The sequence below is a fragment of the Convolutriloba macropyga genome, chromosome 6, assembly GCF_964194025.1.
Source record: "Convolutriloba macropyga chromosome 6, txConMacr16.3, whole genome shotgun sequence".
Classification (NCBI taxonomy): domain Eukaryota; kingdom Metazoa; phylum Xenacoelomorpha; order Acoela; family Convolutidae; genus Convolutriloba; species Convolutriloba macropyga.
In genome coordinates this window covers 4,098,891-4,118,917 of record NC_134473.1, presented here as the reverse complement: position 1 = coordinate 4,118,917, position 20,027 = coordinate 4,098,891, and the positions used below count along the sequence as shown (strand labels likewise).

At 37.7% G+C, this 20,027-nt stretch overlaps 1 protein-coding gene across 1 annotated transcript in view; it reads left to right on the top strand.

The window, feature by feature from the left end:
* LOC142341436 (kelch-like protein 12) overlaps positions 1–20,027 on the top strand; it is a 53,182-nt gene that overhangs the window by 27,570 nt on the left and 5,585 nt on the right. The window contains exon 8 of the mRNA XM_075392374.1: positions 18,181–18,393. Coding sequence (XP_075248489.1) covers positions 18,181–18,393 — 213 coding nt within the window. The remainder of the gene's footprint in view (positions 1–18,180; positions 18,394–20,027) is intronic.

The following is a 20,027-nucleotide window of genomic DNA, read 5'->3' as shown; positions in this document are numbered from 1 at the left end:
GTATCTATATATGTGTGTATGGATGTATGTATACATACACACACACACACACACACACACACACTTTCATACATACATAAATACATACATACATACATACATACATACATACATACATACATACATACATATGTGACCCTGGATCCAGGGTCACATTTTTTTATACATACACAAGTTTTTACCTAAGTATGTACACAATTATGGTCATAATCACCTATGTCCATAAATGCATACATAAATTGGTGAAAACAACAGTAAAACAACTAACCTGTTAGTAGATGTATAAAATCATTAATGATATATTAATTGGAGAGTCATCAGATCATGCCCAAACATGTTCAGGGTCACAAAACTTTCCAAAATAAATTGACCAATCGGAGTGCTTGATTTATTATTCAAGTTGACAACCAATCAGAATTGAAAGATTTATAAACAAAAACTCTAAACGCTCACGTTCAGTAAACAGTAAATAATGAACACAATAGGAACAAAAGACATCAAGCTCATTCATGAGAAAGTTTTATCACTGAGAGGTAACATAAATTATACACACATATCTTATCGACAATTATATTTCGTAGCTGCTTGTTCTTTGTTAGATCCAGAAGTTGACGGAGAAATAGCACTTAAATTTAGACCCTATGGTGGTTTCATTGGAATTGATAATTCAAGACTAGATCCCTTATTGAAACGGAGCAAAGTGCTACGACTTCATGCTGCATTGCATGATGCCGCTGGATTTATAAAAGATTGCCGAAGCAAAGGCCCTGGATATGTTTACGCTTTCCGTTACTCACCAGTAAACAATTGTCTTTTTGGACACCTGACAGGAATATTATTCATTCTATCAGTGAAAATTTTTCATTCACAATTGTTTCGTGAATTGGAATGCTAGAAAATTTTGGCAGCAAAACCACAAATAATATTGTCCTCGATCTCAAAGGTTTCAAACTCAAGTCACTTGGATTCATTATAAAAGAACTCAGTTTGTGTTCCAGTTACAACGATACAATATTTTTCAAACCGCCGCTTAAATTCGCTGATTTACCCGCACACGATAGACAAACTGTTATTTGGCTGACCAATAACCTACACGGTCTTGATTGGGACGAAGGTGATATACCTTACTGTGATTTGAAAACAATCTGTCTGAGTTTCAGTTTCCGATTCACACGAAAAAATTTTTTTGCCAAAGGCATTGAGAAGTGTGAGCTCCTCAGTAAGCTTTTACAAAAAACTGTTTATAATCTGGAGCATCTAAATTGTCCCCGAATCACAGAGATAATATCAGAAGAACAAGTTCCTTCCTGTTATCATCATTCAAACTTTCGTTCAACAAACGATCAATTATCAAATCACTGCGCGGAACGTAAAGCAATAATATTTTCACAGTGGACACAAAGTGATGCACAGAGAAGACACGGCCACCTTAACAACTTATCTGTCAGACAACTTGAAGATATTCACTTGCTTGACTCCACTTGACGATCAGCCGATTATAATATTCAACAGAGTTCAGGATCCCTCTCCACCAATACAGAATAATTTTTCAAGTGATCAACAGAACCGAGCGAACTATCTCAACAATAAGCCAAACACAGCACAACAATCGCGTTACAACTCGCTTTATAGTACAGCAGCAAAACGTTATTTTGCAACCATTACTCTTTCTCCCGACGAGCTGGACAGCTTTAGGGCTTTCCTGCCCGTGATAGATAATTTCTATCACTTCCAACTGTACGTAAAAAATAAACAGAGAGCTCGAGAACATCGGAATCAGTTCAATTATGGCTATGAACAAAACAAATCAGAAGCCTATGCAGTACCCCAAAGAGCAGCGAATCCCACGTTGGAAGCAATGGGCGGACAAAAAAGTTCCTCAATTTAGATTGAAAAAAACACCACCAGAATGTGAGATATCACTTAATGAGATGCCGAATGAGTTGCGGTTATATGTCTTGGAGCACCCCGAAGTTGAAAAAGTCTTCAATCAACCATCGTTCGAGGAAAATGACTCATCAACCGTTTGTTATAAACTAGAGATAAAAAGTCATATTAAAGGTTTCAATTTGTTTGAGTTCTGGTACATGAAACAGTTGCCCAGTAAATAATTCAAAAATTTAACATTTTATATCATCCTTGTTTCAATTCACTTTTCAATTAATAAATTTTCTCCAATGAGTCAAAGAGACGAGGCTGACGCAGGTATCAGTAATTTAGTCTTTGATGTGAACAACAAAGAGAGGCCACCATGGCGTTGTTGTTCAAATTCAACAGTGCCAAGGTCCGAAGTAATATTTTTTGTTCAAGTTAGTATCATTGTCTTAATGATCATTCTTTGCTTCTCTATGCTCTTTCTATTATCAGAAAGCTGTGAAGAGAAATCAATTTGGATTGCTCTCTTATCGAGTTTAGTTGGTTACATTTTACCTAATCCCAAACTATGAACAAAGTTATTCTTACACATGACAGGATATTCATGTCAATTGTAGGACCAAGTGGTTGTGGTAAAACAGAACTCTTATTTCGAATGCTAAAAGGTTCGACCTTTTATCCACGCTTTGAAAAAATTTATTATTTTTACAAAGAGTTCCAACCACTTTTCAAAGATATGCAACGAGTTATACCAGGGATTGAGTTTCTAAAATACTCAGGCTTTGATATAACAAAAAATCTATCACATTGTCTGCTTATCTATGACGATTCATGTGAAGAAATCTTCAACGATAAAGAATTTGTAAAAATAGCTACCTCAGGACGCCATCGCAAATTACATGTTATATACGTCAAGCATAATTTGTTCCATCAAAGCAAATGGTCCAGAACCATTGATCTGAATACAACACACATAATATTATTCAAGTCGCTTCGTGACATTCAACAAATTGAATATCTTGGAAAACAGTTGAATTGTCTCCAACTGATAAAAGAAGCATACAAACTAGCAACTGCGGAGCCCTTTGGACATTTGATGATTGATCTCGACCCAAAAACCAGTCAGGGTTTACGTTTTTCATCGCAACTAATTGGACCGGATCCTTCTATTTTTTACATTTCGTCCCCTGAAGCAGTCATTACAACAATTACAAATGAAAAAGAAACATTTGCTTATGCTCAAGCAATGGGCAAATAAGAGGAATGAGAACACAGCTCAAATAGAAATATTACATCAGGGCGATGTCATTTGGTTCTTGAGTGACTGTGTGATGAACGTGCTCTCTGGAGTTGTACCAATCAATAAAGTTGAATTAAAAAAATTCGAGAAACCACTACGTAAACTTGCAGACAGGCGAGTTGAAAAAAGTGAGAGAATCAAAATTTTTCGATCAGATTCTGGAGTTCGTCTAATTAAACTGATTGCGTTACCTTGTATTGCTTTTCTGGAGCAAAATGCACACTGAAGAGTTTGTGCTAATTCCTCGTCAAATGTATGCGAATGAACAACCTCAAATTGCCCAACTTCTCAACAATAAAAATGTCCGAGAGAAAGCAAAACAAATATCACTGTTGCAAAGAAGCAAGTCTCCACCAGCACCTTCTACCACGCAACAAGACACGCAACAGCAGACCGATAATATTTTGGAGAATATCAAAGATGAGTTGAATGAGACTAGAGATGGCAAAATTGATACAAAAATTTCAACTGAAATCAGGGAGCGAGTTTTGAGAGATATTAAACACCTTGATAGAAAAAAGTTTGAAAAAGCGAGAATAATATTGGAAAAAATAGAAGAGTCAGAATCTCTATCGCTGGATCAGACATCAAGACTAATGGTTAATAAGTCAAGCACGGGAATTCTTGTCGCAGATTTTCTTTACGATCTACAACAAACAACATCTAAGCTTTCACTTGAACATTACAAAGTCCTGACCTTTCTAGATATCAGTTCACAATTAACTTGTAATACATACGCAAAAAAATTTCTTGCCTTATCACTAAACGAAAAGTTACAGTTGTTTGAGGATGAACCAGAAAACGAAGAATCAGGAGTCTCGAGAACAGAAGAATCAAAAGCTTCTGGCGACGATGAAGGAAGCTTTGAAGATGCAAAAGACGAAATCCAACCGTCTAGCTCGTGGACAAATTACTTCCTCTCACGTTAAACAATTGAACAAATTATACACAAAAGGTAGTGCAGCTTTTGGTAGCATTGCTAACTTGAAGAAAGCCAGTGGTTTACCAAGATCCAAAGTGGTTCAATACCTTCAGTCGAAAGCCCCATACACAAAATACAAACAATTCAGAAAAACTTTTCCGAGACTAAAAGCTGTTGCATACAGAATAAACGAAATCTGGTCTGTCGATGTGGCGTATATGGATAAAATTGCCCAACACAACAATGGAGTCAAATATTTACTGGTGGCTGTTGATGTTTTATCGCGATACCTACGGGTGCAACCAATGAAAGCTTTATATGCAAAAGATGCTGTTGAAGCGTTCAAACAAATGATCAAACAGAAAAAACCAGAAAGGGTTTGGACAGACAAGGGATCCGAGTTTAAAGGTGAATTCAAAACATTTTGTGAAAAGAAGGAGATTCATTTATATACAACAGAAAACGAAACCAAGTCGGCATTTGCTGAGAGGAATATTCGATCGCTCAAAAACATTATTCACAAATACCTGGAGGAAAATTGGACTTGGACTTATATTAAAGAATTGCCCCAGTTTGTAAATACTATAAACAGTCGTGTTAATCGTGTTACCCAACTTGCACCTAATAAAACTTTTAAAAAACATGAACCGTTTCTAATATCCCTAGCAATTAGCACAAAAAAGTACAAGCCGAAATACGGAGAAGGAGACCTGGTTCGGATTGCAAAGCCAGACGAAATATTTAGGAAAGGTTATAAACAAAATTACACAGACGAAGTCTTCACAGTATTCAAGGTTGCCACCCTCAGTCCACCAACATACAACCTTATAGACGCAAACAACGTTATAATTTAAGGTAAATTTTATGAACCAGAATTAGTCCAAGTGAACGTCATTCCTGTCAAAGACTAAACATGAGTATTAATAAAGAATTTACTATTGATTTGATATCGAATGCATCAATGGGAATTTTTACCAATAATACTATGGCCAAGTTTCGAAATCAACTTGTCCAACCATTACAGTTAGATGGAGATTGGCAAGTTGCCCTTGCTTCAATATCATTTCCATCAAACGTCAATAATGTAAACTCAGCCGAAATAGTTGCGTATGTCAGTTCTGGCGCTGAACTTGATGCTTCACATAACCGCACCGGACAACTTCGAAGAATTCGCAAAGGTATATACAACAGTTCAGAGGAGCTTCTGGAAGAAATTTTTCGAATCGCTCAATTGAAACACTTTGACTATGATTTTGACACTGTAACGCAAAAGTTAGTTTTGAAATTTGGACCTAACGAAGGTTTGTCATTCGAAGATGAAGAAGTACCCAGTATTCTTGGTTTTAAAGGAATAAGAGATATTTCGAATCATGGTTTTATTCATATTGGTTACAAGTCAGAAAATGCAGGCAACTCTTTGAACCGACATGTTGGAGATTTTCCAGTTGATATTACTTGTGGATCACAGCTAATATTTGTATACATTGATATAATTGAACATCAGAACGTTGGTGGTGTGAGAGCTCCGGTAATAAAAATCATTGAGTCTGAAAGACGTTTGAGAAACGGTAGCATAAACACAGTGACACCCATACACCACAAGTCCTACACAAATTTGGATTACAAGCCAATATTATCAAACAACATTCAGAACATCCAGGTAGAGTTGAGAAACGAAACTGGAAAACTAATTCCTTTTACTGGAACCGGAAAAGTTATAGTCAGTTTAAAATTTCAAAAAATTATTTGATATGGAGGCATACTACAGCAATCAAGCATCTCAATCAATGCCGCATTTTTCCGGACACTACAGACAAAGAGGCAGCGGTTTTGGAGCGCTTGCTGCAGGTATTGGAAGAGTTGCTCTGCCAATAGCACGCAAATTTCTCTGGCCCGCAGCAAAAAAGATTGGGCGTGACTTATTGGTTCAGGGAGCACCAGAGTTAGTAGAAGTTGAAACCAAAAGAAAGTCAGCAAAACAAGCACTGAAAAGTACAGTAGCCAAAACAGCTCGCAAACAAATAGGTGGATCTCTTCAATCCCGTATTGCATCAGGTCGTAAAATAATTAGACGAAAAAGACAATACACGAGATCTCGTTCAAACCAAAAACGAAAAATCTCAACCAGAAGAATCATTTCTCGAAAACCGCGTCCAAAAAGGAGTCGTTTGGATTTTTTCTCGCGAGTGAAAAATGCGAACTAATATTGTAATACCATCTGAAGCAACTCACAGTTCTTTAGACTTATTTGAAAAACCGCCTTTGCTGATAACATTTGATCAATCATTCGAGCAAAAAACAGGACCGCTTTATTCGCCTTCAGGATCTTCATTGGAATTTGAAGTTGTTGGTGATCGCAACAATTTTATTGACTTGCAAAAAATTTACCTGGAGATCAAGTGTCGAATACTTCAAACAGATGGAACGGATTTGCGCTACACAACTGGTGACGCTAATGCCAGTGATCTTCCGTATTTTGCTAATAATATCCTTCATTCACTTTTCGCCGACTGTACTGTTTCTGCAAATGGTATCAAAATTTCAACAGCTAATGGACACTATGCACACAAAAGTTTCATAGAAACTGAATTCTCTCACGGTACAGACGCAAAAAAAAACCTGGCTAAAATGTCAGGGTTACGAGTATGAGGAAAACCCGGGCACTATTCCAGCAGCAATATCAGATATAAGAAAAAGAACAGTGCGACAATCCGCACGCATAACATTATATGGAAAGTTGGCGGTTGATTTCTTTTCATGTGAGAAACATTTGGTTAGTGGAGTTACCTTACGCATTTCAATGAGAAGATCCCAAGATGACTTTGCCGTCATCAGCGAAGACGCAGCGAAACACTACAAGGTTAAAATAGATGAGGCTAATTTATTTGTCAGGAAGATGACGGTGTCAGATAATGTTGTAGGTGCAATTGAGAAGACATTATTGAAAACTCCGGCAATTTACCGATACAATGAAGTAATTACCAAAACATTCTTGGCTACAACAGGCCAACAAAGCTGGAAACATGAGGATATTTTCACTAAAGAGCCAATCAGAAGAGTCATTGTTGCATTATGCGTTGGTACGGCATTCATCGGTACCAACACCGCTAATCCATTCCATTATCAAAAATTTGGTTTAAGAGAGATAACCATTTATCGAAATGGTTTTGCAACGGCTGGAACTCCAATGTCAACAACTGACAACAAGAGGTTGTACTACAATTCAATGAGTGCATTAGCTTATGTAGAAAATGGCCATGGAATACCTCTGAGTGAGTTCGCTAACCATTATATAATGGTATTTGATCTGACCAGCACTCAAGAGGCAACCCATGACTTTATTCATCCAGAGCTCACAAATTCATCATTGTCTGTCGAACTCAAGTTCGATGCAGCGTTAGCTCATAACGTTGAAATATTTTTTCTTGGGGAAAAAGCATCTACGATCTACATTGACTCCGCAAGAAACGCATCTAAAAACGCTCTTCCCATGATCACATACTAATGGACGAAGATCAAATTCATCTTCAAATGAAAAAGTGTAAACACCTCAAATTCAAATTCAGAGGGGTTTATGCCGCTGATAATTATCCTCTGAACTTGCAAACCAACACATTTATTATTGTTAATGCATCACGATCCAACTCTATTGGAACCCACTGGGTAGTGCTAGCTAAACGATATGCATACCCGATAATATATTTTGCGGATCCATTGGCTCTACCCTTGACTACCTACAAGGATATTTTCAACCGTTTACAACAGTGTAAAGACTTGGAGATAATGATGGATATCATGGAACATAGAAGAGACATTCAGTCTCCATTGCAATCCTCAGACTCCCAGCTTTGTGGTTTATTTTTCATATATATTGTTCATTATTTTTATAGTGAGAAATTTCCATTTATACCTGATGTAAATGAATTAGAGTTGCTAGCTTTTGTAAAACATATGAAGTAAAAGTTAATTTAATTTTCAAACAACACTTTTTGAATATCAATTTTTACAAAATTGAAAGGTTATGAAAGAGTTTGAGGTTTCTCGCACAAAACTCCCGTGGCCACTAAGCAGAATATCCATTATCTGATAAAGAGTTGAGGAGTGTTCACCTAGCATAAGCTGGCAAAATCGTTTCATAGTTACATCAGGGACTGTAGAAGAACGTTTGTTGGTCGTAAAAGTACTAATAGATTTTGCTGTTGCCTTACTCAAGGGTGCTGGAAGTTGTTTCTGGTTCTTGGTAACCGCAGAAGAAGTTGATTTTGAAAGGTATTCAACAGCAACATGTAGTCGTGAAATTATTGCACCACGTTTAACAAAGTCTTTTTGCGTAGGCTGAATAAGTAATTTGAAACAGTTAACGAGACACGGTATCACCGCAGGTACATAGAGAATCGAATGTATTATCATCCTGAGAACCAAATTCATACATAACATGATAATGATTGGAGCCAAATGTGCAACCTTCGATAACTGTTGCAGATGAATGATAACCATATGCATAATTTTCAATTGTTGTGTTTTCAAGTTTTGGTTCCGTCTCACAAATATTGTACTTGAAACGTTTTTGAAATTTCTTGAAATATTCAGGACTGTTCTCATACATTGCCTCAACCATAACGAACAAAAAAGAAAAAGCTAATGAACTAACTATGAAAGCATAAACAATGACAGGAAGCAAAAGGTATAATAGAAATTATTCCGATTCCTCGTTGACTGTTACAGATGTTTTTGGTATCTTCTTCTGGCGCTGAGTTGGCGTTTTGCCAGCCCGTTTTGCTGGACGCTTCGAGTCATCAGTTGAATCCGGTTTTAGAAGAGAGTCGATCAACCCAACTGGTTGATCAAGCATTTGTTCTAGTTTTTCTATGTTCTGACATAGCAACCGAAACTCTCGCGCCGAAAGTGTATTTTTTTGATTGAAATCCCAATCGACCTGTTCACTATCAGGTTTGAACAATTTCAAGGATAAATAGGTGCCAGTGGTATGATAAGTCTTAACAGCAGCCCTAACAAGCCGTTTTTCATTGAGCGAGAGATCCAAATGAAAGTCGCTGTACTCAGCATCCTTAGACAAAACATTACCCATAATGTTGCATATATTGAGACAAACTGTATCAAAGTAATCTGAAAAGATAAATGACTAATACATTACTGTTTGTCGGAATGTAAACAATTTCAAACCCCACGCCAACATGTCTAGACAAGATAACAGCTGAACAAACAAATCCCCCTCCCTACGCGTGTAAACAAATTTATACTCATTTATATTAGTTAGATGTTTATACGAAATATGAAATTCAAAAGATCGGAAAAAATATACCCTGCTGAATCAAGACCCATTCAATGTCACAATTGTCCAAGGCAATTTAAGAATTTCCATTCAATAATGCAACATCGCCGGGCCAAGCATTATAAAGGCCATAGCAGAAAACAGTTTTACAAGTCCCGACCTTTAAATCTAAAAACTGACAAATTTTCATTAGCAATGGATAAATTAGCTCGCCTCCTCGAGTCTATTTATATTTCCAGAGAGAACCCCAAGTCAACTTAGTTCAATATGACATAATTCTATTTATAGACATGACGGAATAATGATGAAATGGCTAAGTCAAACAAACAAAAACGTCTGCAACAATTTTTCAATCTATCCGCCATTGTTCTTTCTTGTTGTTCAATATAAGTTTTGTGAAAATTCTTTAGTTCTTTGGCTCCTTATTACATTACTGCAAGTCTTTTGTTACTTAACCTTCTCCTAGAATTTGCTTTCATCCTGCTTCTCCATTCAGTTCCATATCATATGAAAACAAGTTTTCATTTCTCTTGTTCTCAGAATTGATTCTAGACTCGGTGCTGTTAAGTCATTATAAAACTTTCCTTACAAAGGAAACTCTGTGCTTTGTTACCGTTTAAATCCGTAAACTCAGAACAAAAAACATCTCAATTGTTATCCATCACCTGCAATATGGCTGCTGAATATTTCGAAATTGCGAAAACAAGTGAGCGAGGCACTCGAACCCTTGTGCGAATGTGTCACAACTTCAAAAATATTGTCCTTGTAAAGGAAAGCTTTGATGATCAGACAGAATTATGGCATACAAAAAACAGCTTTTTTGTTCCAACTAATTACATTGAACCAATACTTGAATACACAAAACAAAACGATTTATTTCATCTTACAAAAACGCCAGAAAAATTACCAAGACAAGAAGAGTCTCCATATGCTCATCGATATTATGGATGTATTACTCCCATTCAAACAAAAAAGCAGGATGTGAAAAAATTGGCGAAGCGAACAAGAAAACTTTTTGCAGACTACGATCATGAGTGCATTGAAATTTGGGAGAATCAATTGGGGCAGCTAGAAGAAGTTGAGCAAATATCTGGTTTTTGGAATTTTGATCAGTCGCCAAGTGAAGAAACAAAAACCCCGGAAAGTCTCCCGTTGCTTGTCAACAATTTTTCTGATGATGTCAACATCGATGAAACACCTCCATTGAGCCAATGTTATGCCCCCGTGAAGAAGGTCATCAAGTTATCTCGACTCTAAACAAAACAAACCCACTCCAAACTCATTGTACATATTGAACATTTCATTTGTTGCTGTTCATTGTGTTCCAACGTATGAACTTTGTGTTTCCTTCTTTAAACTAGTTTTTAATTTAATTTAATTTAATTTAATTAAGAGAGATAGATAGATAGATAGATAGATAGATAGATAGATAGATAGATAAGCAATCAATCTTAGCGCTAGACTTTGCATGATTTTTTGAGAGAAGGATTTAGGCGATGCGGCGAAATTCAGACATTGAACAGACAAGTATGTGAGACATTGCCGTAAACAAATAAGCAAAAACAGACCGGGTTGAAATAAACCAGTTAAAGCTTGGATTTTTCATATCATGACAAACAGTCAATAAACATATTTCACCATTTGCTATTATTCAGTAGAGAAAGTGAAACAAAACTAGGCTATGTAAATAAGAAGTAAAACTGTGAGCTCAGAATCACCTGTGATGAACCAACAAAAACTAGGAAAGCAGGTAAACAAGTGCATCTGTGATATTGACACAACAGTCTGGTAGACTTGCTGCCCCCAACCACTATTTGTGGAGCAGTAGCTTTCAGTCCCAAAAGTAAACAAAAAAGACGCGCACTCTGATTGGTTGAGTGTTGTAAAAATGTGTCCACTCCAACTATAAATTTTTCTCATTTGCTTTTTGCCTTAACTTTCAACTCAAGTTACTGAAATAATTTTCAACAATCTGATCAAAACTAATCAGCAACAGCAAAAAACTTTCATTCTTTCCTCTTGAAAACTTTCACCCCAGTTTCTTATTTGTCTCAAGTTCTTACACCTGTAATGAATTCAGAGAAGTGTAGAGTTTGCAAAAAGACACTTTCGGACAAACGAAGCTTACGTCGGCACATGAAAGATGTGCATAAACATTATGCACAAACAAACGTATTCGTGTGCGATGAGTGCGCATTTGCTAATGAAAAAGTTGTCGAGCTCGAGACGCATATGAGACAACAACACAACTCAACCCACCCACGCTATTGCCTATACTGCAACAAGTTTTTCACAGACAACCTCAAATACATGGAGCACATGAATAAAAATCATGGACTGCCTGTATGGGATGCTGATGCTGAAAACAATCAAAACTTAGGAATTCTTCATTCCGAGCAAGCATTCGGCGGTGTGTTGAAAACATATGACATACCAGTGGGAGAGCATGAAATAGACTTGCTAAGTTTCATGCGTAGCAAACGTGATGAGATTGAAAACGTTGTTCAACTAAACACCCAAAATCAAGCACAAAAACTTCAGTTTAGCGCACTGGTACAACTCACAAAACCATCGAATGATGAAAACGTTAGCAGTCAGCCAGATCGCATCAAAATATACATCAACTCAAAAATGCAGCGGGTCGACTTCACAGGCTTGAGCAAACCCTGTTTCGCTGGAATGGTTGAACAAATGCTGCTCGCACTGAACAACTTTGCATCCCATGGTAGCGGTTGGACAGTAGATAGAATTGAAAACATTGAACTGAGACTCGCCAGGTCAAAGCCGATCGCAGCATCGTCGTATTTGGCCTTGCCTACTGAACTAGCAAAAAGCCAGTACCTGTTGAATATTCGCAACCGACAAGACGAGAAATGTTTTCTCTACTGCTATACAGCTCAATTTCATAAGACATTTGGGCCACAATTGATACCGCCTAATGCTCCATGGAGGCAAAAAACAAATCCAATCATGTACAGTTCGGAAAATCCAAGAGCAAAACAACCGGTTGGTGAATTCATGATGCCTATGGCTTTTCACCAAATGGAAAAATTTGAAGAGCTGAACCAGGTACGCGTTAATTTTTTCCGACACTCGAATAAGAAACTGATTCCTTTCCGCATATCAAATAATCGAAACTTTAGTTTCAACCTGGATCTGCTCTTGCTAAGTGATGGTTCAATGCATCACTATGTCCTGATCACCAACATCAGGGGGCTTATCCATAAGTATCTTGGAAAAAACCAGCGCATTGACAATCATTTGTGTCGTAACTGTTTCCATATCAGCACTTCATTGGATAGACATGGGAGACATGAAGAAATTTGTCATCAAAACACGCAAGCAATAATAAAAATGCCCAAAGTGGAACAGCAAAACTTTGAATTCAAAAATGTTCAAGCCCGATGGTTTGCGCCGATAGTCGGATTTTTCGATCTGGAGTCAATAATTGAACCAGTTGTCCACAATTACAACACACAACAAAACTCAGTTACTAGGGCATTGGAGGAAAATAAACCATGCAGCTATGCTCTTCTCTTCGTTGCTTTGAATGAAACAAAGCCATCTTACTTCGACCTCAAATGTGGTCCGAATGTCATGGTTGAATTTGTTAAGTCACTGGAGCAGATTGCTAGGGATATATACGATGTGAAACAACAACACAAAAATTTTTCCGGCGAACCAACAATTACTAAAGATGAGGCTACCATGTGCTGGATTTGTAAAACTGAACTAAATACATCTTCAAAAGATCCCACTGTTCTAGACCACTGTCACTTCACAGGAAAATTTCTGGGATGGGCACATGCGCAGTGCAACTTGAAACGCAAAACTTTAAACTTCACACCACTATTCGCTCACAACTTGGCAAACTATGACCTTCATCACGTAGTATTGGCACTGCAAAACCTAAATGAGAAAAATACAATTTCGGTGGTGCCAAGCACAAGTGAGAAATTCATCTCATTGCAAATTGGAGTGCATATGAAAACAACACAAAACAAGAAAGGTGTTTGGACCAGTCAGTATGAGTATATCAGACTATTGGACTCATTCAAATTCATGAATGCGTCGCTCGACAAGTTGGTGCAGAACCTGCCAGCTGATCAGTTCACCTTATTGGAACAACATTTCTTATCTTGGCCAACGAAGTCGGTAAATTTGTTAAAACAAAAAGGCTCCTTCCCTTATTGCTTCGTCGATAGCTTTGAAAAATTACAAGAGGCTCAGCTTCCCCCTCTCAATAAATGGACAAACAGTTTGCAGCAGTACGAGGTAACAGTGAGTGAAGATGAATACAAGCGAGCCATCGAAGTGTTCAATTTATTCGAGTGCCGGAACATTGGTGACTACTACAATTTGTATTTGACAACAGATGTGTTTCTCCTTGCTGCAGTAGTACTGTGTTTTCGAAAAGTTTGTTATGACACATATGGACTGGACTGCTGTCAGTACTACACCGCTTCCAACTTGTCAGGGGATGCAATGCTCAATATATGCAATCCCAAACTACATCTTCTAACAGAGAGAGAACACCTTGACATGGTTGAAAGTCTCATAAGAGGAGGCGTGAGCTCGGTTTACAGCAAACGGCTTTGTCGCGCAAACAACAAGTTTCTTTCGGACTACAAACCAAAGAACATTTCTTCGTTTATAATAATGATCGACGCCAATTATCTGTACGGAGGAATCATGGAAAAATTCTCTCTACCTCTTCATGAGTTCGAAATGTTTGACAAAAGTGAATGGACCAATGAGCAGGCCCAGGAAATTTTGCGCCGAATATTGAATACGCCTGATGACGATGAAGTTGGATACATAGTTGAGGTCGATTTAAGTTACCCCGACAGCCTGCACGATCTATATTCTGATTTTCCTTTGGCACCCACAAAAGAAGCGATAGATGAATGCTGGCTCAGCGAGTACCAAAGCAGCTTGTTGGCCGATATGCAAATTAAAAAACCCCCGCAGGTGAAAAAGCTCATTCAGACGCTGTTTGATAAACAAAATTACACACTGCACTACCAAACTCTCAAACTCTATGTCGAACTAGGATTGGTAGTGACCAAGCTCCATAGAGTGCTTTCATTCAAACAGCAAAAGTGGCTCGCCCCATACGTGAAACTGAATACGGAAAAGCGAAAGCAAGCAAAGAATAAATTTGAGGAAGATTTTTTTAAATTGATGGTTAATTCGTGGAAAAACTTGTGAAGGAAAGCGAAACCGAATGAAAGTCAAATTAACCCGCACTGAAGAGGAAACGCTAAAGTGGACAGACAAGCCCGAGTACCAATCGTCAAAAATTATTAGTGAAGATCTTGTCACTGTATGCCTTCAGCAATCGGAAATACTTTGGGACAAGCCAACCATAGTGGGTGCCTGTATATTGGACTTGGCAAAGAAGTTCATGTTCGAGTTTCACTACAAAGTCATGAAGAAAAACTTTGACTGCAATTTGCTTTATTCAGACACAGATTCTTTCGTATATGAGGTGCGTTCACGAGACTTCTTTGCAGAACTACAGCGGAAAAAGTCGGTCGCTGAGCAGTTCGATTTCTCAAACTTTCCACCAGAACACCCCTTGTACAGCAGGGACAATGCCCGAGTCACGTTAAAGTTCAAAGACGAAATGGCAAGCAAGCCAATTGCCGAGTTTTGTGGTCTGAAGCCGAAGCTGTACTCAATCAAGCTCGCTGAAGGCAAGTATAAGTCCTTTTTCAGTACCACTGTATTGCCATCCAAACGCAATCATTCAATAAAAACAAGCACGCATTAGGCATTCAGATAGTTCAAGTTTTTTCTGCAGGCAGGAAAGCTCGGATGAATTGCAAATGATCAAGTTTTTTTTTCAGGTCCTGCTAAGCAGTCAGCAAAAGGAGTGACAAAAGATGCCCGCCGCAGTATGACCCACGAGCTGTACAAACGAACTCTTTTGGGCGGCGAGGTGGTGCGTTTGCTGAACACTCGAATAGCTTCAAGCAACCACAGGCTCCACACAATTGCTGTAAACAAGAAGTCTTTGTCAGGCTACGATGACAAGCGGTTTATTATGAGTGACCAAGTTTCCATGCTGCCCTATGGTCATCGTTCGATACGAGAGGATATGTTCTTCAAGTCAATAATGAATGAGCCCGATTGGGGAGCGGATGACTCGGGCGAAAGCGAGCAGGAAATCGGGCAGCATGCGCAGGAAAGCGGGCAGCAGGAGCAGGAAACCAGGCAGCAGGCTTCGGTAGCTGGGCAGCAGGCGCTGGAAAGCGAGCAGCAGCGACAGGAAAGCCAGCAGCAGGAGCTGGAAAGCAGGCAGCACCAGCAACAACAGTACAAAAACAAGCAGCAAACACAACAAACAACAAACATTCCACATTCAAACAGTATTCTCAACACAAGTTTAAACTCAATTCCCGACCCAGGTTTTCACCAGCGAAATTATAGCGAGGACGAATTGAATCAAAATTTGGTAGATTTTGACAATTTGTCAGAGTTATCGGACAGTGGATCCTCTACAGACCCAGCTTGTGATGGTTTTATACTAAGTCAAGCGGTAGAATCAGACACAGAGAGTCAACAAGTGGAGCAAATGGCTCTACCAGATCACAGGCAAAACAAAAATAAAAGACAAAACATGAGAAAAGCTAGAATTTCGAAGGCGAAAAAACGTCGAGCTGTGATAATGGACTCAAGTAGCGAAGATGAATAAACTAATACATACCACAGTGATGTAGTAGACTTTGTTGATTCTCTTCATCTTGGCTATGGAACAAAGAAAAAGGTAGTTCACTTCACCCCCGGTGAAGCTAAACAAAACCTTTTTCCCTCCTCGCTTATCTAATACCTTTAATTTTTTTAATATAAACTGTGGCACTCGTAAATTTTTGTGATGGTGGTGCTTGTGAATCAAGTTGGTTTCCGGGGTACTAAATCGGTCATCACAACCCCGAGTGCCTAGGTTGATCAAACGTGGTTCTTCCCCCTTCAGTCCCTGGTGTACTTTAGGCCTGGTGATGTCTAATTTATACTTATATATATATATATATATATATATATATATATATAATAGCTCAGTGGAGTTATGGTAATTGACGCTGTTGCTAAAAGTTCTAAAAGTAAGTGTTTAGCACAAAACACATAGACAGATACAATCAAGAAAGAGTAATTCAAAAATTTTCTAATGAATTTTCACAGCCAGTTTCTTAAGAATTCCTAGCCTTGATCCGGTTCATATACCCGATAGGTTGATTGAAACAGAAAAAAAAATCTGAACCGGATATAGCATACAGTTCCCACCCTTAACCCAGTCCCATTTTTAAAAAAACTTACTCAATTGTGGCTTTCTCGTTCATTAGATCCGATGATAGGTGAGAATACTTCTTGAGTTGTAGTGATAGGTGAGAATCCTTATTGAGTTGTAGGATTTGCAAATATTTACTTCGTGGTAAAAGCTGGCGAATTATTTTTTTTGCTCAACAGAAAAAAAAATTAATGATTTTGTAACTTTATCTGATTAGTTCACCAGGGTAATTATTTTAATGTATCTGATTTTAAATGACTTTACTATCCCAGCCCCCCCCCCCCCCCGGGTTTGTCGATTTTTTGTACTAAAGGAACCATTTAGATTAATATTGACTTCTACTTTTTTAAGATACAATGCTCTGCAGAATTCGCCAGCTTTTGAAGTATTTGTGGAAGTATTGAATCGAAGTATTGAATCGCAAGCTCCGCAAGAAAATAGTGGACCGGAAATTAAACTTATTTTAATACCAAAGAAATAATCTATAGAATGGTTGGAATCTGAAAAATATATTGCTAATAAATATACAGACAAATGTTTTTTTTAGCCAAAAATGTAAGAAAAACAATTCGCCTCAGTTCCCCTGAAACCCTTTATATTGTTCCCAGAATATTGAATTTTTGATCTGTCGGCGAATTTTTCTAAGATCTTGCCGCCAAAAACCTAGTGGGGGGACAAAAAACCGAAAATTTTGAACATTTTTGGCTAAAAATTGGGTTAGGTTTTGTTAAAATCGGATAAATGCACGCTTAAAATTTGCAAAAGTTAGCAGCGGCGAACAATAGTGCGTAGAAATGGCGAGATAAGCGGTTTAAAAGTGGGACATATTAACGCGCCTTTGTCTAGCTCTGCTTTGTTTTTGGCGGGAAATTTGCAAAAGTTGCAAAGAATTAGAACTGGTTTCAAATAGCCTAAGAAAATTTTAGACGAATGAAATAATAATATAGCACCGTAAAATCTTAAAAAAACTGACTAGAACCTAAAAATAAGGGGGGACATTTTATTCCAATTTCAAAAAAAATTAGACGTCCCCCCCCCCCCCCCCCGGTGTTGTTGGGCCGAGAAAATCAGGCTTCCAAAAGTGTCCGTCCCCCCCCCCCCCCCCGGTGAGGTTCTAGTAATTTTTTTATACTACTTATGCAGATTCATAATCAAAATATGACATCTCAGCATTTAATGAAAAGTGTCTTTTATTGTCTCTTTCTTTTGCTATCTTTTTGAGATTGCAGATCTTTGAAGCTATTGCGGCTATTTTCTGGCAATATGTCAGCTATGTTAGCTTCTTAGACAGATACGTAACACTATTTGGGCACATAGTAGCGAGTGCTGTATGCCAACTCATATTGTGCAACTGTGGCATCAACAGCATTCAGCCGTTTAAATATTTTTTTGCCTTTTTGTGAGTTGTTTGGTTGACACAAAATAAAGGCTCTCTTTGGAACGACAATTCTTATTTTTTGATTATGACTGTTGGATTTCTGATGTGTAATTGTTGATAGGATCTATGTGTTGGGAGGTCGAGATGGCAGCTCTTGCCTCTCTTCAGTGGAGATGTTTGATTCTAAAGTCAACAGGTGGAGTTACTGTGCCTCAATGCACAAGAGGAGAGCCCATGCTTCTGCTTCTGCCCTTGCAGGATACATTTATGTGATTGGAGGAACTGACAGCCAATCAAGTGCCTTCAACAACTCTGCCTTCGATTCATGCGAAAGGTTCTTTACCTGATAGTAATTTTGTTTTAATAAGCAAATTGGGTTTCATTGTGAAACTGTGTTGACTAACAGCAAAATGAACAAGGAGAATTGGAAAAGTGCATTCACACATTGTTCCAACATAAAATGATAAACAGTGAATGAAATTGAATAGCTTAAAATTTGCCCTACCCTACAATAATAGCCTCAGTTAAAAGAAAATCCTACTACATGCGAAAAGTTACTTGACGGATTGATTTCTAATAGAAAAATTGGGTTTCGTAGCTGATGTGTTGACTAGCCGAAAAATGAATTAATTGTTATGCCAATTACCCGGTAGTTTTCTATCGGTCATATCTTGAGCTGCGTGATTGAAATGTTTCAAGCTAATATATTTTTTTAAAACTCGGTCATTTGCTTTACTCATATTTTAAAATCTGTGACTTCTCTTTGAATCAAAGATTTCATTTAGCAGAGGGGCTGCTATTCTGTTTCGAAGTTATAATCTGACGGCAGATTTTTTGGTTTAACCGTGTTTCAGTCACATGGGGTCTCAGCTATTTTTTGTTTAGTTGCTTTCAAAGAACTTAACCTATTTTTGCAGCCTTGTAGGTCTTTTTATGTAATATTAATAGCCGCCGTCAGCCGCTCAAACGGCTATTATTTAGGCGCTCTCCTTTTACCATTCAAATAATTTGAATTGTATTGGGGCGCTGTCTTTTTACAATTCAAAGAATTTGAATTGTATTGGGGCGCTGTCTTTTTTTAAGATCTGTTCCCACATTTTCATGATTTTTGAAGTCAAATTGGAGTAGTGATTTTGGTCACGCCGAAGCAGGAGTTTTCTAATTTTTTAATTTTAGAATTCTTTCTCATTTTTTTTAGAAATGATTTTCCAAATTCACTCAGTCCGTTCTAGGTCTGGTCTTTTGTTTAGTCAATGAAAATTCTTTGAATTGTTTGTCAGGACTTGTCCTGCTATGTTTTTTAAGATCTGTTCACACATTTTCATTTATGAAGTCAAATTGGAGTAGTGATTTTGATCACGCCGAAACAGGAAGTGGAGGGAAAAAGCGAGTGCTTTTGCGACGTAAAATTGCGGCGTTTTGCAGAGTGAGAAAACGGTGTTTGAAAAAAATTCGCTTATTCACTGGTGGTTTTTTCACATGCGGCAATTTCACTTTGATTTTTATTGTTTTTTCGATTTTTTTGGATCGGATTTTTTTTCTAAATGGTGTTCCCAATGCATACATAGTTCATTCTAGGCCTAGTTTTTTGTTTGAACCAAATTTCCTTTTCTCACTTGTCTTTTTTTGTTCACTTGCGGCATTTTGACATAGATTTTCATTTAAAAAATTTTTTTGATCTGAATTTTTTGAAATGGTTTTCCCAATTCACTCATAGTCAGTTCGAGGTCTAGTTTTTGTTTAGTCAATGAATGTTCTTGGAATTGTACGTCAGGACTTGTACTGCTATGTTTTTTTAATTCGCTTTACCTTTTGATCACTTTTTTCGTTTTACATAAGTCACGACTTTCACGTTTGACGTCTGACTTACCTCACTGACTGTTTCAACTGAACGTTTTTTAAATCCATTCACTCAATGAAATACGCATGATAGTGAATACAGTCTAGGTCAAAAGAGCACAATCAAAA